At 33.2% G+C, this 24715-nt stretch overlaps 1 protein-coding gene across 2 annotated transcripts in view; it reads right to left on the reverse strand.

Moving 5' to 3' along the window:
• SRP54 (signal recognition particle 54) overlaps positions 1-24715 on the reverse strand; it is a 44750-nt gene that overhangs the window by 2194 nt on the left and 17841 nt on the right. For both annotated transcript variants that reach the window (XM_019750441.3, XM_074328140.2), the window contains 13 exons: positions 23251-23342; positions 22196-22280; positions 17153-17257; positions 16294-16360; positions 16155-16212; positions 13026-13176; positions 11767-11915; positions 11394-11494; positions 10798-10884; positions 7086-7159; positions 6769-6877; positions 3056-3226; positions 225-320 (listed from right to left, as the gene is read on the reverse strand). In XM_019750441.3, coding sequence (XP_019606000.1) covers positions 225-320; positions 3056-3226; positions 6769-6877; positions 7086-7159; positions 10798-10884; positions 11394-11494; positions 11767-11915; positions 13026-13176; positions 16155-16212; positions 16294-16360; positions 17153-17257; positions 22196-22280; positions 23251-23342 — 1345 coding nt within the window. The remainder of the gene's footprint in view (positions 1-224; positions 321-3055; positions 3227-6768; positions 6878-7085; positions 7160-10797; positions 10885-11393; positions 11495-11766; positions 11916-13025; positions 13177-16154; positions 16213-16293; positions 16361-17152; positions 17258-22195; positions 22281-23250; positions 23343-24715) is intronic.

The raw sequence follows: 24715 nt of genomic DNA on the forward strand, positions 1-24715 counted from the left end.
TTAAGTAGCTTCCTGAAAAAAATCACACAGATGGCAGCAGAGGGGTGAATAAAACCTCAGCTTAATAGCACTATTACAACCATTCAACTTAGAAGTCAGATGGCCATTTCCCTCAAATCACACATCTGTTGAACAGATTTTCATAATCTCACAACAGAAGGCTTATTAAACCTCAACCCTTATAAATTAAACTGTGTATTAGCAACTGACAACTTTGTATTTACCCATGTGATGAAGAACTCTTGGATCCATCATTTTGGCCATTTGTTGATTCAATTTTGCCATCTGTGACTGGCTCACATTCTTAGACATGTCACCACCTGAAAATAAAAACGGTTTTGAGTCAATATAGAACGTAATATAATCAGGGTCATAGAAAGTTTAATGAATTGAGTAAATAAACAGAAAAAAATCACCTATAATCTTATTCTAACACAATTATTTCTATTTGTACATAGTCTTTTCTAATCTTTTATCTCAATTACATATTTTTGAGAAAGAACAAGTAAAATTCTGTATTAAGGGACTTCCTTAAGGGCTAAGATTTTTCTTAATACTTTTAGTTATACCTGTGAATGAGCCATTACAAGCAAAACTGTATCCAGTGGCTATTAATAGTAAGCAATAACAATAATTTTTAATGCTTTTTCCGATATGGGAGAATGCTGAACAAAAAACTAACTGTTTATAGCTTTGGGTTAATCGGGAAAGAGACTGGATTACTGGTAAGAGAATATGAAAGAATGAGTCTGAGAGAACTTGAAAATTTGTACATATCTAAAAAGCTATTAAAAGTAGCAAAAAGCTTCAGAGACTAGAAAGACAAATAATCTAACTCCATTTATCAATGAATTTCCACACAGTCCAAATTCCACAGTAAAACAGGCAACGAACGAAAGGGATGCACACTAGGGCAGAACTGACAAGAGTATTCCTTCAGAAGATAGCTGCTGTGCTGAAAAGACAGGAAGTAAAAGAGATAGAAGTAACAACAATGAATAAGTAGAACTGCTTCGGCAGAATTATTTATTTCATAGGAACATTAACTCTGACACTTCTCAGGAACATTTATGAAAATGAAAAACAAAGCTTCCCCTGATTCTTTGATCAGAGCTGGCTAATTGGAATGAATTAAAGAACTATAAATGAAAGATATGTTTTTTATAAAACATATGATGAAATCTGTGAATAATTAAATCTCTGTTAAGATGTGAATTCTATGTTCATTGGTGACTTGTCATAAGAGTTTGTTTCTGAGAATTTAAAACTTCTAAAAAAATATTAGGAGTTTGGTGTGGCAAGGATGTGCCCCATATCCACTGATCATTTCATTTTGGTTGTGCCTTTATTGAGTAATCAATGCTTGGATGAGATCTGACTGATGGATCTGCAGTAGTTCTATCAAGAATAGTCAGGGTCTCACTATGTTGTACACCTGAGACTAATATAATATTGTATGACAACCGCAGTTGAAAAATAAAATAAAAATAAGAGAAAGAAAGAAAGAAAGAAAGAAAGAAAGAAAGAAAGAAAGAAAGAAAGAAAGAAAGAAAGAAAGAGAGAGAGAAAGAGAGGGAGGGAGGAAGGAAGAGAGGGAGAGAAGGAGGAAGGGTGTGTGTGTGGGGAATAGTCAGGGTAATCTGGGAAAGATGTTAAACTGACATAACTTGTTTATTAATAACTATCTGAAATAGCCTGTGATATTAGAAATTATAACCAGTTTTAAACATGTCTGTCTCATTTTTTCCCTTGTCATAAAAAGTAGGACATAGCAAGCAAGGAAAATAAGAAAAGTATAAAAGACAAAAGGTGATAAGAACTTCTGTAAATACTCATTTTTTTAAGAAAGCTATTCAGTGGTACTGTTCTTCTTTGGAGCCCGCTTAATCATTATTATTTGAAATAATAAATTCACTTTAGTAGTATTTATAATACAGAAAAAATTAAGAGATGGCTGGGACAGTTGATTAACTCTTTGGAAAAACAAACTTATCTTTTTACCTTGCACAATACATAGCAAAATAAATTCCAGATGGAACAAAAGCAAAACCTAAGGAATAAAACCAAACCAAGTAGAAGAAAATATAGCTCTTATTGTATCAACATGGGGAAAACTTTTATGAGCATAAAAAAAAAATCAAAGGAAATGATAAATAGCCTTGGCTACATTAAAAATGAAATTTCTGTTCATTAAAAAATATAAATAAAAATAAAAGGCAAGAGAAAAGCTGGGGAAAATATTTGCAGACATAAACCAAGGACTTTAAAGAATTACTACAAAGCAGTAAGGGGAAAAAATGAAATAGATAAAGAAGGAACCTAAGAGGTGAGTCACAAAGGAAATTCAAACCAGTAAATGCACAGACATGTTACACTTCAGTAGTAACCTAAAAAACACACATTGAAAAAACATTTGAACATTAAATTAGAAACATTAAATTCTTACACAATTATAATATTCAGCATCAACTATGTTTCTGATCAAAGAGACAAACCCCCTAGCCTCATGGAAGATGGCATAGAAACTGATACAAGAATGAATATTGACATAGAAACAGGTGAATCAACCTACATATCCAACAAAGAAGCACTGCATTAAACAAATATACATGCTCAAATGGAATAGTAGTCAGTGGTTAAAAGTTACATTTTGAAGAATATTTGACAATATATGGAAAATAGTGACGAAGTATCAGAAGAAAACACTAGTTATTATTAAATGCTATCTGCAATAGGATCTATGGGATTATCTGAGGAGTAAAGGTAATGGGTGTTTTAAATTTTTTTCTTATACTTCCTTATATTCTCTAAATTTTCTCTGATTATATATTATATCTTCAAAAGTCATTAAGTTTGTTTTTAAAAATAAGTGTTTATTACCTTGAATCTGAAAACAGATAAATCACAGCTCACATTATAAATCCCAGAAGTACTTAAATATAATGAGAAATTCAGCACTATATTTTCTAAGACTGGCAGTACTTCTTGGTTTTAATTTTCAGTTTCTCAACTTTCCTTTCAGAGTGTTAACTAATGATAAGCTTATTTTTCTTACCTTTGAAAAGTCCTTTGATACCGCCCATCTTTTTTACCATCTGTGCAAATTTGGTATATTGTGTCAAAAGTTCTTGAACATCTCTTGTTGACACACCTGATCCTCTTGCTACTCTTTGGATTCTTCCCGGTTGTTTACTAAAAACCTTGGCACCATCCGTACTATCAAGTTCTGCAGGCAAGGGTCAATTACTTTCACTTATATACAATTAACATACATTATCAAAGCAGTTATGTGCAAATACCTTACACACAGAAAAACAAATATCATGGTCAAACCACCATCAGATTTAACAAATGTTATCATCTGCCATGTTTGCCTGATTTTTAAAAATTAAATATGAAATATATTCAAAATAATGTTTACAATATTCATGAGCTATAAAAAATAAAAATACAAGTACTCACCCTACAGTGTAAGTAAAATAGAATATTACGTTTAAAATAGAACATTCTGAAAACCCATGTCTATCCTTTCTATATCTCATATCCAACTACTCCTCAAAGCATATACCAGAGGTAAAACGTATATTTCCAAAAAGAACAAAAGTGCTCACCTCAGCTTTAAATAACTATTAACCTTTAAATCAAATTTTCAGGCATGTAAGCAAGCAGAAGTAGGTAGTTCTACCGATAATCAACAAAACAATTGTTATATTTCCTATAATACACTAATTACTAGTATTTTAATCCTTTCTGTAACATAAAGAATGAGTTAATTCCCTCCAGTGTTTTGGTAACTCTTTGAATATGAGGTGAATTTCTTCTGGTGTTAGTTACATACATTCTCAGAAACAGGATGGCCTTTAGTCAAAATTTCTACCTTGTTTGCATTCCCTCTGCAACATCCCCCCAATAAATGGTAATCTAGCCTCGGTCTTAATATACTCAGAAGAGGTAACCCACTATCTAAAATAAGGACATCTATGCCATTCTATTATACCTGTAATTATGGAAAATCTTTTCACATATTAAAACGAAATGTTTGCCTGGCACATCTTTCTATTGTGCATAGATGTCTTTTTGCCCAGCACAAAGAATAAGGCTCTCAAAAATTTAAGAGCCATGTGTCACCTGTGAATTTTCTCAACAATTTTCTCAACAATGTGAATTTGGGTAACAAATATCCAACATCTGTTCTTCTTATAACATGGTTTAGAACCTCATTTATCATCTAGATTTCCTAAATACAACTTCTAATTTGTCTATGCTTTCTAAGCATATTGGCCAGAAGTGAACTAAAATCCAGGTGAAGTCTGATTACCAATGCAATACAAATAAAGACAAAATTGTCTCATTATAAGCCTGTAGTCCATAAAACCTCTAAATCCATTTCATAAATGCAGCTTTTAATCCACATCTTTACTATAAAATATTTAGGAAATGTGTATCATATTCCTTCCAAGCTCAAAAGGAGTGAAAGAAGATAATCTAATTAACAGTACATCATGGTAAGCAATATGATAGAGTTAAGCAAATAGCAAACAAAAGGAGACAAAATTTAAAGAGGGAAGTCAGGAAAGACTCCATGCTGGCAGTTCCTCTTTAATTGAGTAGTCCTGAAGGACAAGTATGAGTTAAGTAAAGAAAAGAAAGGAGCCAGGGCATTCTAGGAAGCAGAACATTAATTCCTAAGAACAAATTAAAAGTTTTGTGCAAAAGGAACCACACATGGATAAGAGCTGGGAGATTTAAGAAGCTGCAAAAGTAGGTAAGGATAAGGTGATAATAGAACTTGTATGCCAAGCTTAGGAGTTTGGAATTCGTCATGAAGACAATAAAGGGCCACTGAGAGATTTTGACCCTAGAAGTGTTATGTTTGAAAAGACCATTCTTGTGGCAATGAGGAAGAAAGATTAAAAAGAGGGTGAATAAAGAGAAAGGGAAACGTTAGGAGGCTACTATAGCAATCCAGGTTAAGAAATGATGAGTGTGTGAACGAATGCAGGGAATACAGAGGCAAAGAGGCAATATCTGAGAAATATTTAGCAAGTAGTCCTCATACTTCTAAGGTGACATTAAGGCTTCTGTATTCCACTTGGAAGTGGTAAACTACTGATACAAGTAGATTGTGATAAGTTAAATATGTATGTACATTGTAATACCTAGAGCAACCACTAAGAAAACTATTCAGAGATATACTCAAAAACACTATAGGTACATTAAAATAATGTTCAAATAACCTACAGGCAAGTGGAAAAGAGACAGCAAAACAACAAAAATCCAAGGGAACAAACAGAATTATAAAATGGCAGAACTATATTCTAATACATGAACAATATATCAGTTAAGAGATTATCAAAATGTAGTAAAAGAAAAAACATGCTCTTGACACGAAACTCACTTCAAATATGATATAGGTAGGTTAAAAGTAAAAGGATGGAAAAAGATACACAATGCAAAAAACTAAAAGAAAGCTATAAGGGCTGTATTAATATCAGATGAAGTAGATCAGGGACAAAGGAGGACATTAACATACTTAATGATAAAAGGGTCAATTCACCAAGAAGACATAATTCTAAATTTGTATGCACCCAACAAAAGAGCTTCAAAATACATGAAGCAAAATTGACACAACTGAAAGGAGAAAAGTCAGGCACTTTAATACCTCAATTTCTATAATCAACAGAACTACTAGACAGAAAATCAGCAAGGATACAAATCTAAGTTTATCCCAGTTTCTAGCTTGGCTGACTGAAAAGATAGATGGAAGTGTCACTCACCAAGGGAGAAGCACTACATTTTGGATCTGATGTGCCTCAGAAAACTTTCAAACATGTAAATAGAGATGTCTCTCCACCATTTAGTGAGCACCTAGAGAGAAGGTGATCCAGAGTGTAGACCCTCGAGCCACAATGCCTGAGTTCAAAGCCCAGCCTATCCCCTCTCTAGCTAGTGACCTGGAGGAAATTACTCACCTTCCCTCTATCTCAGTTTCCTAATCTGTAAAAGCTAGATAATAATAGATTTTGACCCCAGAATTGTCCCGTAAGAATTATTGTGAAGATTAAGTGGGTTAATACATGTAAAGTGCTCAGGACAGTGCCTAGGACAGAGTAAATACGCTACACATGGCTGCAATTATTAATTCTACATGCAAAACTTTCTGCAGTGGTCAAGATATAGAGATAAGAAAGACACAATTTTATTTGGGTTACTATGAAAACCTAGAGCTCAGGAAAGTGGTAGAGACCACAAAACATGAATCATAGATGGAAAAGAAAAGAAAATGAAAAATCAGAAGAATGATTAGAGCAGTGTACTTCTGAGCAGGAACAATGAGTTTCAGAGCCTAATAAGTTTGTGAGCTTAGACTATCCCTGACTTACACATCCCACTTCATGTTAGCGTATTAGAGCTCTGAGGAGACTTACAATAAATAAGCTTAGTTTTTTCCTAACCCAGTGTTCCACCAAATTTATTTGACTACAAAACTACCCTTTTAAGAAGTTATCTCTACCAACATCATGAAGAACTAGTGTTCTTTACATGGGACTCATTTGGAGAAGCACTGTATTTGACATTTCTCTCAATGATCAAGTCAATTTAATAATCATAACCCTTTGAGTAAGAGCTTTCAAGGAGCTACAACTCTACCCAAAATAACTCTTTCAGTCTAAGTTTGTCCCCATCTTGTCCACAAGACCATAGTGACACTATTACTTTGCTGATAGTCAAACATTGTCCTCTAAGTCAAGTTACCTACCATCTTACCTTGATCATTCATACTATCCATTATCGTCATTAATTTCTTTAGCCTTGCCATTGACTCCTGTTCATTTCCTTTGCTCATAAAATCTGTGCCAAAACCAGGGATCATCCCCTAAAACAGATATATGTAAACATAAAATCAACAATGGCTTGAGATTAACTGTTCAGAATGTTCACATTTAACTACTGGCTTTAATACGGACGAGTTTTTAAACTTTCTATTTTTACCCAAATATTAAAAATAATTAAAGCAAGTGCATCTGTTCTTAGAAATTTTAACAGAAAAACAAAAGTATTTTAAAAAATGTAGGATAACTAACCAAGATCTGACTGAAGGGGCCCATTTTCATGATATTTTGAAATTGTTCATACATGTCTCGCAACGTAAACTGACCTGAAATAGAACACAAATGATTCAGATATATTAGAGAATGCACATTTTATTTCATAAAACTGATCTTTTCCTTAATTATGGGTTCATCTTGAAGCACACTTCAAAATATCCAATGAAAAAAGTGTACTGAGCAGTTACTATGTGCAAGATTATAGGATGAATGCAGTGAAGAATATACAGACACACAGATCCTATCCTAGAGTCTATCAGAGTTATAAGACAGCTTAGAGTCTATCAGAGAAAATGGAACAAATACACAAGAAAATTGAAAACAAGGCAAACTATACCCACTACGATGACTAAAATTAAAAAGCATGACAACACCAAAAGTTAAAGATGTGGGTCAAGCAGAACTCTTATGCATTGTTGGTGAGAACATAAAATGGCAGAAACACTTCAGAAGATTGTTTGGAGTTTCTTAAACAGCTTAGCTGTCCATAAACTGGAAAATGGATAGACTGTGCATGAACTACTGCTCAGCAATAAAAGGACAGGCTATACAGGTAAATATATCTACATGGATGAACATAAAAGTATTATGCTGAGTGAAAGAAGCCAGACGGGGAAAAAAGGACGTATTCTAGGATTCCTAGAATATAAAGCATTTACTGGGAAAGGGAACAAGCAAACTTTCTAGAAATGCTCTGTTTCCTGATGGAGTGTGGATTATTGTACAGTTGTCAAAATTGATGGAATAATCCGAGCATTTTATTGTATGTAAATTAACTTCAATTTAAAAAATACACAGAATTAACAAGACAAGGGAGAAAGAATACTTTCTGTTTATGTCTTAAAGATATAAATGGAAAACGTATTTGGTTTTAGGCATTCTGAATTTTTTTTTTTTGATAATGCTGTTTTATTTATGGATATATGCATTTAAAAATGATAAAATCCACGCATGGGACAACAATAAATTTAAAATGGTGCCTATTTTGGAGGAAGCCAGGAGGTAAATGGGAAGAGAGGAAAGGGGGTACACAGGTGATTTTAATTGTTCTGCAGTGTTTTATTCCCTCAAAAATAACTAACACAAGTTTGGGAAAATGTCAAGAACTGACTGAACTTACTGGTGAACAGGTATTTACTATTTTCTATACTGTTCTGCATGTTTGAAATATGCTGCTAAAAAATACCAGAAAACAGTCATGTGTTAGAGGGAGGAAAGACTGCAGTGGAAGACAGCAATATGTTTCAAAAATGGGGCAAGAAGCAGAATAAGTTATTGATGATGGTTGAAAGACACTGATTCTGGGTTTAGCAGTTAAACCTGACAAAGAAGATGTCACTTTTAGAAGAACAGACTGGAAGAACTGCACTACCATAATAAAAAAAATTCATACTATTCATTTTAGTATATTCTGACATGCATTGTAAAATAAGAAAATACAGACCAACTGAAAAACATTATCATAAATGGCATCTTTATTATAGAGCAATCAAATCAGGAAGACATGTAAAAGTTAGGAGACGTTGCATAGGTAGATTGATCAGAGAAAATTCAAATTAGAGCGCAACATACCAGAATTATTAGAATATGTATGTGTGAAATTTGTGAATTTAGAGAAAAGTATTTAGGCCACTTAGATCTTTTATGAAAATAAACATACGAAGATAAAGCAAAGAAAAGTGTAGAAGTTTTGCTTTTTTGCAAACAAAAACATGAGAAGAGACATGAAAGTAGGACAGGACTGGAGGAGTGTAAGCAAATCAGGTTCCAGTTTCCCTAAAGGCTGTACTGTGCCTACAGCCCCTGCTCAGGCATTCTGAATTTGAAGTGGCAGCACAATAAGAAACAAAAAATGTCATAGCAGGCAGCTAGAAATGCAGAATTCAACCGTGGTAGAGAAGATTAAAGCTGAAACACATATTAGGCCATTACACAGAAGTGACGATTGAAGCTATAATGTAGGAAATCAACTGTCATGCAATACAAGTGAAGAGTTTGAAACAGAAAAGGCAGGTAACATTTTAAATACTGGGACCCAGGGAAAAAGAAAAGTCACTACATTTAGAAATCAGGAGGCTCTTGGTGGCCTCAGATAGGAGTAGAATGTTAGGAGTAGAAGCAAAATGCAGAGACATAAGGAGTGACCCAGGAGTCGGAAAATAGATTGACTAGGAATATATTACCCAGTTTCGTGTGGTAATGGAAGCAGTAGTAGGGCTAGTTAAGATAGTGGAAGGCAGGGGCAAAGAATCAGGCAATCAAGGATAGATTCATTCATTCAACAAATACTTACTAAAGAAACTGAGCTAGGTAGTGCAAACATAAAAGATGAAAAACACAGTTATGAAACCTTTCATCTTCAAGCAGGGAAGACAGACATGGAATAATTGTGATGAATAATACAACCATTACAGGGTGCAATGTAAACAAACAGCAGAGGGTTCTAAGCCTAGGAAGTAGGTAAAATGTCCCTGAAGGGCATTTCGAGAGAGACCTGAAGTTTGAGTTAGCCAGTTTGGCTGAGGGAAGAGGTGGGCAGGAGAAAGAAGAGAGGATGCCTGTCTAACAGGCAAAGAGACTAGGAACGGCAAAGGCTCAGAGGTGGCAGACAGCAGTGTCCATCTGAGAAACAGAGAAATTCAGCGTGACTGGCACATGGAATGCTAACAGTGTCAGAACATGATGTGGAAGATGTGGCAGTCATTTTAAAACGTTCTAAGGCAAGGGTAAGCTGCTGAAAAGATTTTAACAATGGGATCAGATTTGCACTTCAGAAAGACCATTTTGTTAGTGTATCAGTGAGAACACCCAAGTTTCTGACAAGCAAAAAGAGAAGATGTTATCATTCATTGATGATAACAATGGGGTGGGAGGCAGGGATGGGAAGATAAGGATACACTGAATTTGAAGTGCCTATAGAAGATCCAAAAGATGGCCTAGAATGATCCCTAAAAAACAGCAACACTGAAGAGAGAGGTAAAGACAAAGGTACCTAACTAGATGAGTGAGAAGAAGCAAAGACGCAAGAGAGTGTGTGGCCATGAAAGTTAATGAATATCATCTTTTTGAGCAAAACAGAAATGGTCAATACCAATATACTGAAAGTTTCTGATGTGCTGGACGTTTTACATACATCAGATAATTTAATCTTCACAACTCTATGAAGATACTTAGTATTATCTACTTTTTATAGATAAGGAAATTGAGGTTAATTTGGGAAAGTTATATGTTACATTTAAGAACCAGAGCTCTGAATTGCAATGATATACTCTCACATTGAGTGATCGTCATGTGGAGTGAAAATAACGTTTTTGTGTATTTAAACTCATTTTTTAAAATTTCTTTCTATATATTTTATTATATATATATAATTTATAAGTAAACAAACAGAATAGAAGAGAGTGTTCTAACTAACTTTTAACCTGTTTTATTTCAAGGAACCCAATGAAAGCCTCAATTTTAACCTTAAGGCAATTCGTTTAAAAGAAAGAAAAGCAAAACATTCAATTCTACAATTGCTCAGTTGTCTGAGATTTAAAGTGATTTGCATGTAAATCATCTAAAAATATAAACATTTGAAGATTGACTTTTGTAATAGATTTTTCATTTCAAACAAATTAATACTAGTTTTATTAAAAAGAAGTCAAGGGAGGATATCTGAGACAAAATGCTTTTGTTACTCATATACCATGTTTCAACTTCTCTATAAGGGCTTCATTGTCGTCCAACTTTAACTCGTTGACTTTATCTATCAGTCCTTCAATGTCACCCATACCTATAAGACCCAAAAAAGTACAATTAACAACGAATAGAATACCTTACTTTACATTATACAAAATACATGCACATACATAATAAGAGATAGGCAAGTCAGTTATTTCTATTACACTTTATAGGTGAGAAAACTGAAACTAGAAAGCTTAAGTGACAAAGCAGGGACTCAAGCCCAGAGTTTAATTCCAAATTCCATGCTCTCTAACTGTAACACCTGGAGACATCACAAAAGTTTTACTGCCATTACCACTGCTATTACTACAACCACATATTTTTGTACTGTGCTCTAAATCTTGTCCAAAGAACTTGCCATCTAAATGCTCATTTTACCACTCTAACCACAGGAAACAGATAACCATCATCCTTATTTTACAGATGAAGAAGATAAATCATAGAAGGAAATGATTTTTCTGAACTAGTTAGTGAGAGTGCAGGATTGAAATCCTAACCTGTCCTAAAGATCCATGCTATTTCTTGGAGATTTTTCCATACCCCCAGCACTGTACATACCAAGAAGTTTGCTGATGAAAGGCTGGGTTTTGAAAGGTTCAAAGTCATCTATATGTTCCCCTGTACCAATGAAAATAATTGGACTTTTTGTGGCAGCAACTCTGTGAAAAGAAAACATAAAAGGAAAACAAATTTCCAGCAGATTTCAAAGCTAATTAGACAAATATAGCTCAAGTTTCTTTTCACTAGTTAGAACTACATCAGAGGGACTCCAAAATTGTTTCTACTTAAACCTCTTTTATAGACCATATTAGGTCCATTATTGGAATATATTTTAAATAATCAATAAGAAAGCCACACACACACACACACACACACACACACACACACACACACACGCCCAAGACAGGACAAGAGCATCAGTGATACTTACGCACTGAGTGCACCACCTCCTTTTGCATGGCCATCAAGTTTTGTCACTATTACTGAGGCGACATCTACTTTATCTTTAAAAGCCTTAGCCTGAGCTTCACAAGCCTGCCCAATGGAGGCATCCATCACATAAACAATGTTATCAGGTTGCTAGGAAATTTAAATAGAAAAGATACATATTTTTACTGATCTTATGCAATTTCATCATTAGAAACTATATAAAAATATTTGTTACAAATAATTCTTCAATCAATCAATTAATATGTACTGTGGGAGCACTATGTATTAGGCACCATTTAGGTCCTAAGACAAAGAGATGAACAAGAAAATCCGGGTCCTTGCGGGACTTACATTCTAGACAGAGGAGACTGATAATAAATTCAAACATTTTAATGAAAAGTCAAACATTTCAGATGTACAGTAATTAAAATGGGATGGAGAATATTAGTTTTGAGGTGTGGGAGGCTTCTTTAGGTAGGGTAGTCAGGGAAGGCCATTCTGGAGGTAACACTGGAGCCAAGGCCAGAATAAAGAGGAAAGAGTTATGCAAAGATCTGGAAGAATTCTAGGCAAAAGAATAGCAAAAGTAAATCAGAAAAAAAAAAAAAAAGTAGAAGAGTATACATTTTTTTTACTCTCACCAAATTGAACCAAAATGAATAAAATAGAGGTGAGGCTATTACCCTTAGCTCTGCTCTACTAGGTCAAAATAATGGCAGAGCTAAAAAGAAACTTATTAGCATTGACCATCAACCAAAGAATATTGCCACCACCCTAATGGCAAAACATGGGCTCGTAATATGTGCTACAGGATTATCTATAAACTGCTTCTTCTCCTCAAATTATTTCCATCACAATTTTAAAGACACACTAAACGATAATTAATATTTTAAAATGATTCATTGTGAAAATCTTTGAAAAGTCACTAAAGTAAATGTTTAAAGTTTTAATATTTACAGAAAGGAAATTCAATAGTTATTCAAGGTTAATTCTTAAATATTTGTTTGTTATTTTTTCTCATACATACTAATAAGATGAATATGTGAGAAAGAAAATTTTTTTTTGATACTTGCTCATGCAAATTTCATATTTAATGTAGAGAAGATTAAGTCCTTATCAAACAGACAGCAGTGCCCGAAACACAAATAAATTATTTGGAGTCGGTCTTACAGGCAAAGAATAATTTATATAGATCATAAACTTAATCAGGTTTTATAATTAAATCAGCCAAAGTATCATGTAAAATTGAAAGCTACTTACTATAGCATTAGCAACTTGAAGCATTTCTTCAAACAAAGAGTCTTCTTGCTTATGACGACCACTTGTATCAACAATAATAATTTCAAAATTTTCATTCTTGAATTTCTCTACACCTTCCGAGGCAATGATAACAGGATCCATTTCTGTATAGCTATTTAACATGGACAAATGATTTAACCACCACCACCACAACAGCAAAACTTTCAAATACTAATAATTTGGACATTGTTAATATACCTTTTATCTATTCTGGAAAAGTCATAATGATCTCAATTTCAATTTAGAAGACTAAAATCTAGTAAGTATTAAATATAGCAATTTACTTCCAGATCAGCACAAAGCAGTTATCCAGTTTTCCAATTCCAAAATCCTGTATGATTCTGCTGCACATCTTTTCTGAATGAGTTGTTTCCCTCAATATTTTTTATATTTTTAATACAGTAATTGAACAATGCTACCAGTGTTTTGCACATGCTTTTTTCCTATTTAACACACGATAGCAAGCATTTCATAAAACAATTAAATAGTCTTATAAGACATGACTTTTAGGCTATACAGCACTCCATCAGATGGCTATGCTATTATTTATTAAATAAATGCCCTATTGTTGGCCATTTAAGGTTTTTCTATCTTCTTGGTATTAAAAATATAGCCAATATGAAATATACATAATGTTGTTTCTTTGAAATTGTTATGACACACTCCTACAAGTTGAATTTGGATCAAATGGTCTGAATCACTTAGACTTGAAAATCAGAAAATGAGATCATATTTTAATTTGTATTCTTTTGATTAGTGGCAACTTTTTATACAGATCAATACTGTCAAAAGGAAAAGATATATGATGTGTAAAAAAAAAAAATTTTCCCCCTAAATTAACAATAAAAATCAGGTAGAAGAACAGTTAATAAGAATGGGTGGTGAACAAACAATGTGATATATAGATGATGTACTGCAGAATTGTACACATGAAACCTATGTAACTCAATAAACTTTAATTAAAAACAAACAAAAAAATATGTGTGAGATTTAAATGAAGAAAACTACTATACTTAAGGACATAAAATCTTTTAACAAAAAATACATAGCAGCTTCCTAAATGGAACTATACAAATATAGTAAAGATGTCAGTTCAGTTTTCTCCTAAATTAATTGATTTCAATGTAGTTCCATTCAAAACCTTAGGGAGATTTTTCTGTTTGGAACTTAATAAAGAATTCTAAAATTTATCCAGGGAAATAAGCTGATGAGAATAGGCAAGAAAATGTTGAAAAAGAAGATACAGATTAGTATTTCAGATATTTTAAAATACATATTTTAAGATACAATTAAAATTTATAAATGTGCAAGAAATATGACCAAAAATATTCATAAGAGAACTGATTAATTATATACATGCATACAATGAAACACAATGATGTAATAAAAAAGAATAACCTTAAACAGTATATTGTCTATTACAGAATTATTAAGGTCCCATTTTTTATAATTGTTTTAATGAAGCATAACATATATAAAAAAGTTGCACAAATGATAAACTCAGTGAATTTTCACAAGGCAAACATATTCACATCAAGAATCAATGTAGCCAGCACCGCACTTCCTCCCAAGAGTAATCAATATCTTGTCATAAGACCCTATTTTTAATCAACTATAGTGTATACTCATATATAATAAAATGCACCATTTTAAATGTCTATTTTTATGAGTTTGACAAATTTACACAACCCATGTAACCACTACTACAGCAATCAAGGTAAAAAGCACTGGAAGATTCCATTCAATTTAAAATTTATCTATCTATCTATCTATCTATCTATCTATCTATCTATCTATCTATCTATCTATCTATCTATATGTGTTCACTTGTATAGCCATTGAAAAAGCACAGATGGACACGTTAAAAACTGGTAACTGGGAAGTGAAACTTAGTGCTTTCACTTCTTTTATTTAAAAATTTTAATGGAGATAGTGTGTGTTTTTTAAAAAGACAAGACGAATAACATAACAAACAGTTCTGTATCTACTGCCCCACAAATGCTGTATGTAAATTTAACACTGCAGATATAGTTCAAGTCCTTCCCCAGTCCCATTCCCTTCAGCCCTCCCCGAGGAAACAATGCTCTCTAATACTTTAGTCCATAGTATGTGGTATGATTTTTAACTTTACACGAATAAAGGAGAGATTATTTAATAAATGGTATTGAGACTACTGGTTAAAAATTAATGCTCTGCCTTTGGCCAAGTAATTATCAGCTACATTATATCATTTGCAAATTGTGAACCCTAAAGATGAAACTGTTTATTATCCCGATTTTTTAAATCTATATTAGAAACAGTTCTTATCCTAAAAATAAAATTCCTAATATTATTCTTTAATTTGCCTGTTAGAAATTATCATAAAAAATAACTAAACGAAAAAAATTTTAAATAGAAACATGTCAGAGCCAAAGTTCACCAGCTTTTTTGGCCAGCCAAAAGGTAGAAGGTAACGACTAACAAAAATAGTTATCACCATTTAATTACCTCAGATTTTAGCTTCTTTAAACTTTCTTCCTAAGGGTATAATAAACCATTTACCTTAATAATGTTAAGAAAAATGCTATTCCCTCAAACAAGTCCTTCTAAATTCAATCTAGACTCATTTCTTTTAATTAATCATTCTAACACATACAAGCTATCTAACTCAAAACTAATGTATTAAATGAAGGATAGCGATGATCAGAATCTCTACCTGAGATAAGGCATTTTAGGACGATCAAACTTTTTAAATTATGTACTAAAGAAAAAGACAATATGGAATTCACCACTGTGTGTTTAATCGAGGAATGCTTCAGATAGGTCTCAAAAGAAACAATGGGAATAGAGAAGAAGAATGTCAGAAAGCATGTAAGGCAGAATGGTAAGTACAGGCAGAATTAAAAACTACACAATGTCCACTCTGATCTATCAGGCTGAATCAGAAGAGTCATGTATGACAATAAAAGATAAAATTTATTAATTACACCCCCACGTTATTCCAGAAAGGATTTAAGCTTATGAGTATATATTGAAATGTGACCAGACAGCATAAAATAAAGACAGACAAGATGAAGCACATGAGAATCAAAATAGAAAACAGAAACCCACCTTCCATAGAATGGAATTCTTGCTTTAGTAGCATTCTGTTTTAACTGGTCAAAAGCCCCTACGAGATAAAAGAGTTAATGAGTTCTCAAACTTGAAAATAAAAATTACAGAAAACAGTTTTCAAATTTCAACACATTACCTGCTCTGAATGTGTCTGCACATATCAAACAGGTCTTCCAACCTTTCCTCTGGTAATAATATGCTAACTGGGAAAGGAAGATTAAAAAAATAATATCAATGAATACAAATTATTATATATAACTTTTTCTGTTTAACCTTGTTATTTACTTAAGGAGTACAGTAAAACTCATATTCTCCTAAAAATATTACTAAATTTTTGAGTATAGCAAATTTCCTAAAGAATTTAAATTCTAACTGTCAGACAGACACATTCAAAGGATATAAAATAATCAAGCAACAAATGACCATAGTAAAAAATGTTTATTATCAATGTTAATTAAGTAAAAACAAACAATAACATAAGACTCTAATAAATAAACCTTTGGTTTTTTCCTAAACCATAACATAGTTGAGGCTTGTGAAACAAAATGTGGTAACAAAGTTGAAATGCCCAATTCTGGAGAAAGGGTGGTATAATGAATTAAAAATTAGCATAAGGATGCAAAATGAATATCTATGTTATGCTGGGAGAGACACTGTGAATAGGGAGTCTTGAGCCATAGAAGGTAAGGTAAGCTTTCTATATTTTTTTCTCAAAAAAAATCACTCACCTCCTTAAAGGATAGAAACAGTCTTTTTGGTAAAAGAAATAGCACAGTTATATAGAAGTCTACCATTGTCACAAAAAACAATCACAAGAGAGACTATAGGATTCCTTCTTCTTATCCTATAAAAAGCTACTACAAATACATAATAAATACATCAAGTAACACAAAACTGTAAAGCAACAATACTGTAAAGCCTGGCTTTAACATAAAACTTGATTTATACAAACCTATCTTCCCCATGACTTTATTTTAAAATTAAGTGTACTTTACCTTTGAACATGTTGTTGTTTTACCACTCCCTTGCAATCCAACAAACATGATCACGTTCTGTTTTCCTTTAGTGGGTGTCCATGCTTTAACTCCAGGGTCTACAAGCTACATTCCAAAAATAAAATCAGGTTAACGTGCTTACATTCAAAACACCTCTCCCCAAAACTTTTAAATTGTAAAACTAATTTAAGGACATGTGGTATAAAAGGCAACCATAATTCTACCATTCTAATGCAACTCCCTTTGTACACACATAGTGAAATTTAAGAACTTAAAATAATGCGTTGTGAAGTCATAAGCAAGCCTATACTTCCAAACGAATTCACAATAAGGATCTCAAAACATTTTTTAGAACAAACCAGAGTGTGAATAAAATGTGAGACCAAAGGCAACAATAATGAAAACAGCATGGTATTGGCAGAAAAACAGACACATAGACCAATGGAATAGAATTGAGAACCCAGAAATAAAACCACATAAATACGGACAGATAATTTTTGACAAAGAAGCTAAAAACACACAATGGAGGAAAGACAGCCTCTTCAATAAATGGTGCTGGGAGAATTGGAAAGCCACGGGCAAAAGAATGAAACTAGACCGCTACCTATCACAATGTACCAAAATTAATTCAAAATGGATCAAACACCTAAACATAAGACCTGAAACGATAAACTGCATAGAGAAAGCAAAGGTACTAAATTTATGGACCTTGGGTTCAGAGAGAATTTTATGAATTTGACCTCAAAGGCAAGGGAAGTAAAAGCTAAAATTAACGAGTGGGACTGTATCAAACTAAAAAGCTTCTGCACAGCAAAAGAAACCATTGACAAAATAAAGAGGCAACCAACTGAACGGGAGATTTTTGCAAACAACGCCTCCAACAAGGGGCTACTATCCAAAATATACAAGGAACTCATACAACTCAACAACAACAATATAAACAATCCAGTTAAAAAATGCACAGAGGACTTGAAGAGGCATTTCTCCAAAGAGGACATACAAATGGCCAATAGACATATGAAAAAATGCTCAACATCACTAATCATCAGAGAAATGCAAATAAAAACCACAATGAGATACCACCTCACCCCAGTTAGAATGGCTATCATCTACAAGACAAATAGTAACAAGTGTTGGAGAGGCTGTGGAGAAAAAGGAACCCTCATACATGTTGGTGGGAATGAGATTGGTGCAGCTGCTATGGAAGGCAGTGTGGATGGAGGTTCCTCAAATTAAGAACAGAATTACCATATGACCCAGCAATCCCTCTCCTGGGTATCTACCCAAAAATATCTGAAAAAATTTATCCATAAAGATGTGTGCTCCAATGTTCACTAGAGCTTTATTTACAGTGGCCAAGACATAGAAACAACCAAAGTGTCCTTCAATAGATGAATGGATAAAGAAGTTGTGGTATATATACAAATGGAATACTATTCATACATAAGAAAAGATGAAATAGTACTATTTGCGACAACATGTATGGATCTTGAGGTTATAATACTAAGCAAAATAAGTCAGACAAAAAAGTAGAGAACCACATGATTTCACTGATATGTGGTATATAAAATTGAAAACAACACAAGAACAAGACAAACAAATGAAGAAAAAAAACTTATACACACAGACAATAGTTTAGTGGTTACCAGAGGGTAAGGGGGAAGAGGGGTGGTAGATGAGGGTAAAGGGGATCAAATATATGGTGATGGAGAGAGAACTGACTCTGGGTGGTGAACACACAATGTGATATACAGATGATGTATTACAGAATTGTACACCTGAAATCTATGTAACTTTACTAATAATTGTCACCCCAATAAACTTTAATTAAAAAAAAAAATGTGAGACCAAGTTTGAGCCAAAGGAGCAATCTACATCTGTGCTGCAGAAACATAAAAATATATGTACAGGACAAATGTGAGTTTTTAAATTTCTAGTAGTGACATTAAAAAAGCAAAAACTATTGATATTAATTTCAATAGTTTAACCTGATACATCCAAAATATTAACATTTCATCATGTAGTCTACATTTAAAAATTAGTAAGATATTTTATATTCCCTTTCTCCATACTAGGTCTTCAAATTTGGCATGTATTTCATACTTAAAGCACATCTCAGTTCAGAGTAGCCGCATTACAAGTGTTCAATAACCACATGTACCTAGTTGTTGCAATATTGACTGAGACAGCACATATCTTTATGTTCAATTTAACAAACATTTATTTTTGAACAAAATTAAATGTGATAGACTTTCCAGGTCAGTCAAATGTCAAATTCTCCGAAGCCAAAGCTGTACTGTTCTATAAAGTTATTATATTTAGAGGGCTAGAAAAAAATAATCATCAATTTTAAAATGACAGTGGAAAATTAAGGTTCACATATGGACCCTCCCCAAACTTAGATATAAGCAATGAGGAATTTTTAAAGTTCATTTTAAAAAGTAATTTATTTGCAAGTCAGTTGTTTGGAGCTTGAAACATGTATCTCCATATGATAATAAAGCCATAATAATAGCTAATATCCTAGACCAGAGGTTGGCAAACTATGTGTATATAAAAGCTGTAATGGAATGTAGCTCCACGCATTCATTTACAGCTTTTGTGCTACAACAGCAGAGCTGAGTAGCTGTGACAGACCAACCATATGGCCCACAAAGCGTAATCTAGCATGGGCTAAAGGATACACAAAAGTCACATAATCTATATTATACTTGAATTTAGAGGAAAGCCATGTGGTAGAGAAGGGAGGAAAAGAAAACACGTTTTGTTCATCTCTTTCCCAGGCCTAGCCTTAAGCAAACTTCTGAAATGGGCAAAATCTATCTTAAACATACATCCACTCCCCTTCCTCCTAGATCCTTTCAGAACACTGATGCTACCCTCCATTCTCCTCCATTCTCTATATTTCATGACAGAAACACTGTTCTCTATGAACCTACTATTTGGAACATATACGTTTTAGTGAATAATTATTTTATAAATCTATCTTCTCTCCCAACTGCACCCTACAACAGCAATACTGAACTTTTTAGTCACAGGACTCCTTTATAAACATGGTAGTTTGTAAAGGTTAGCTGAAATGTGAAATCAGAAGCCATGTAAACTTTCACACTCTTATTACATTAAAATCTGTTACTGTATCTTGAGCTTTGAATGGATTTTATACTGGTGCATGATTTTATAACATCATACATTAGTCATTTTTAAAATATTGGTTCACATTTCAGTATACAACATCAAATAATTTTGTTTACTAATAGCAACACTCATCTCAGCAGAAAACTAAGTATTGGGACGCTGTCAGTGGTGGAGATGTAAGTTTCTAGTTTTCACTTGAAAGCTCGAGTTTTATCACTGGCAACAATATTGTTAGTTATTTGCTTTAAAGTGACAGGCTCACTCTATCTACTTTGCAACAAATATCTGCCAAATGTCCAAGTATGAATAACCACATATTACAATATTTGTCTGTTTTTCATTCACATAAAAATGGTGTTCTATGAAAGAAGTGTATAGCTTAGCTTGCAAACAATCACACACATACTTTCCTCAAGACAACCATCAAATTTCAGTATGCAGCAAAAGTGCTTTCTGCATATTTCCCATTTCATTACATAATATCTTATAAAACCATGTATATACTCCAGTGTCAAGATTTAATACAACTAAGAATTTCTACTGCTACCTCAAGGACATTCTTAAATGAAACTGGCACGCATGCATGCACATAATATGTATGTTATGTATGAATATATTTATTTATATTTATTTACTTATATCTATTTATTTATTTATTTTACTGCAGCTGTGTGCTGGTGAAGAGTACAATGACTACTACAATAGTATGTCTGATACCACTACCTCAATTTATGCTAGGCAGTTTTACCCACAATTGCTTTTGCACCATCAGTGCAAACATCAACACAGTAAAAAAGGAAAAAGGCAAATATTATTATTATAAGGACCAGTCTTAATCATGTGTTTTCAGCAGCACTTGGCATATTGCCTACAATAAGGCAGGTATTCAATAAATGCTTCTTAATGAAGCAGTTGATGCTCCAGAATTGCCTATAATGCCAACCTCTAAAAACAACCATTTTCACTGCCCCTGTGCTGACCTCAAGTGCTAGATGAAAAGCAATCTGGAAATAATGAGAGGAGTAGTCCTCTACAAGGAGTTTGGAGGCAAGACCTGGGCTGGCCACTAACTAGCTGTCTCACTTTTTTCAACCGCAAACTGAGAAGTTATGACTAGATAAATTCTGTGACCCTTTTCAGGTCTGAATTTTTTTTTTTGTTAATTACTCTACAGGACTAAACTGAAATGACATAACCATGTGAGATACTAGACTTTTTCAAAGTACCAATCAACATTGCTGGCACCAATGGAGTGAATGAAACTATTCACATAACATAGAGAAAAATACTAGGAGACCACTAACTGGTATCTGTTGCTCTAAAACAACAACAAAACCCCTTTTTTTTAGTTCCTTCCTTTTTTTTCCCTACCACTGGACCCAGACATATTTTTTTAAAGCTCTAAGATTTTCATCATAATTTTCATGACAGCAGCAGCAATATTGGTTCTAAGGTGAGACAGGGCAAGAGGGTACATTTACTACTTGCAAAACAAAACTTCACTAATTCAAAATTGTTCATACTCTAGGCAAGACAGGGATATTTGATCTTTTCAAAGGGAATTCTGTACACAATGAACACTTTCCCAAAGTGACTTTCTGCACAAAAGTAGGAAGTTCAATAGGCAAAACTTGATAATTAACTTTTCAGAACTTGGCTTGGCCTTTTTGGTAGGATTACTCTGAGCCTTCAGAGCTGTACTCAGAATTTTGTATTCAGAAAAGTCTACAATAAAAACATGCCACTTTAGGAAAGTTAATAATCCTTCAATTAATATTTTAAAATATTTCAATATTCTATAAAACCATAAAAGTATACTGAAATAGTATGCCTGTTTGTAGTGCTAATGTATTTTTATACATTGAGTTTATAGAGAATCATAGCATAATCTTGCTATACTTTTACCTTCACAAGTTCTTTAAATACAGCATGCTGAATCATTTTTCTTTTGTTAAGACCAGATGCCATCTCTTCAAGATCAATAGCAGACCTTCATGATGACAGTATTTGGGGGAAGGAGGGAGAAAAGCCAGTTAAGACACTCTAAAAAAGAAGTTTCTGCCCCAAAGAATATAGTAATAGTCAATCATTCATGTTACTAGTCTTCTAATTAACATGCATATAATTACTACAGATTCAAAAGTCTATACCATAAAGAATTTACCATGAAACATGAGATGCAAGGCTTTGGTTAGTTTTTCAAGGCTATTTTTGAAAAGTCTAAATATTAATTTGTCCTCATATTACTACAAAGCATTAATTTTATTTATTTTTCTTGCAGCATAGATACTTTATATATCTTGATACCTAGCAGAACATAGAACTACTTTCTATAGTTCTAAATGCTTAAATGCTAGTAGTTCTACATTTATTATGCAGTCTAATAATATGAAAAGGAGGGATGTCCTGGGCGTGACAAGAGCTAGGATTCAAGCAGTTAATTGACGTGCCCATATTATTCCATGTGCCCTAACCCAGTCAGTGCCTCTCCCAATGAACACAATAACTGAGACCACACACATTTCGCCTTCATTTAAATATGGACAGAGAAACCAAAAGGGGAACAAAAAAGAATACAATTCTCCAATAATGAAGGAGGCTGATTAATGCCATCTTAAACCTGAAAAGGATCAAACGGCACCACTTCTCTATGAAGAATCTGAATTATTAAAAGGCTTTTATATTAAAATACTATATACAGTACATGACTGAATCCATCCAAATATAGTAAAATGGAAAGAAATCCATAATTAAATGAAAGCCACATGCAGTTTATTCTTTGAACCATCATCATTATGAAAACACACTCTATACAGTCTTCCAACATATGAGTTCTATTCTTTTCCAGTGCTGTACATAAGAAATGTTTCATCATATAGCAGACTTTTCTAGTTAGCTCCTCATCGCAGTAAACTAAATTTAGTTTTTGCCTGTTTTTTTATGTGATTAATTTAACTTACTTTACATTTTCTCTTAGTTGCTTCACCAGTTTAATATTAACATCTGCTTCCAATAATGCTGTACATACTTCTTTTAGCATAGCATTTAATACCTGCAAATAAATGAATAAAAATTCAAATCACTCAGTGTAACATTTCAATTATATAAAAACAATGGTTGATCAGTCATCATACTACCACAGTTTAATAAAAACAATACTACACTATTGGGGGAACAAGAAGTTTTTCAGTCAGCCTTAGGGAGATCACATTATTAAATGTCTAGTCATTTTGTCAAAATAAGACATCCGATTTAGTTTTATTCAACTAAGTATTAATTACCACAATTTTATTCCTATATTAAAGTAATAATAGTAAAGACAACATACAAGCCAAAGAAAGTTACTACCCAATAGATGTTGCCAATGAGGTTTTCTATGTCATTGAACACTTCCTGTTGCTGATACACAGCACTTTATATTCACAATATGTGCATAATTGGACTACGATGAAGGAAAATGTAACAAAAGAAAATGACCCAGTTTGACCTAAAAACGCTTACTATTTCCACTCAGAGCGGAGGAACAAAGTGAAAAGGAAACTATCTCCACTACTAACTCATTTTCATCACATATTTGTTGAGTGGCAAGGCATTGTGGTTAAAAGATTATAAACTACAAAGCCTTAAGAAGATGACACTTTTGCTGCTCATGTAAATACGTGTGTACATACAAGAAAGTAAGCTCCACGAGGACAGGAATTTTAGTCTGTATTGTTCACTGCTACATCCGATGCCAGCAAAAATGTCAGCAAAAATGCAGGCCCTCAAATATTTCTTGAATGAATTCTCATCTTCAACTCACTTTATACAGCCTACAGAGGATCATCAGATTTCTCTATCCCTCAAAAAGGATCTGATAAAAATGGAGCTGATGTTTCATTAGAGGGATTTTTCCTTGCTAATTCCCTAGCAGCACAGTACCAAGAATGGAGAAGCTGCCAATTCAAGCAACAGCTGTTATTCTACTTTCCACCAAGCTCTTCTCCCTGGTTTCTTTTTTCTCTACTGTAAACAAACAGCATAAGAGTTACACAACAAGGAAAACTGTTGGGAAAGCTGTTTTATTTATTCTGAGTTCCAAAGACTAAACAATGGTTTAAGTTAAGACTTGTTATTCAATAACAATTATCAGAAAAAGCCCTGCATGAGGAAATAGGAAAAAGATTCTAATTCTGGTTCTTTCAATAAATAAACATGTGAAACTGACTTTTTGTTGCTAGTAAACGAAAGGCTGAACTAGCCGAGCTCAAAGATGGTCTCAAAATTACTTAATTCCATTAGCTTATTAAAGTGCTGATATCAAACTCTATGTCAGAATTTGTCTTTCAAACCTCTGAGTAAGAAAGTACTTTTTAGCTATTATTTCATTTGACCTTTGAAACCACCTTGCAAGGTAAATGCTATTTTCTCATTTTATAAATTAAG

Source organism: Rhinolophus sinicus, chromosome 3, assembly GCF_057876585.1.
Source record: "Rhinolophus sinicus isolate RSI-liver-muscle chromosome 3, RSI-T2T, whole genome shotgun sequence".
In the NCBI taxonomy this organism is placed as follows: domain Eukaryota; kingdom Metazoa; phylum Chordata; class Mammalia; order Chiroptera; family Rhinolophidae; genus Rhinolophus; species Rhinolophus sinicus.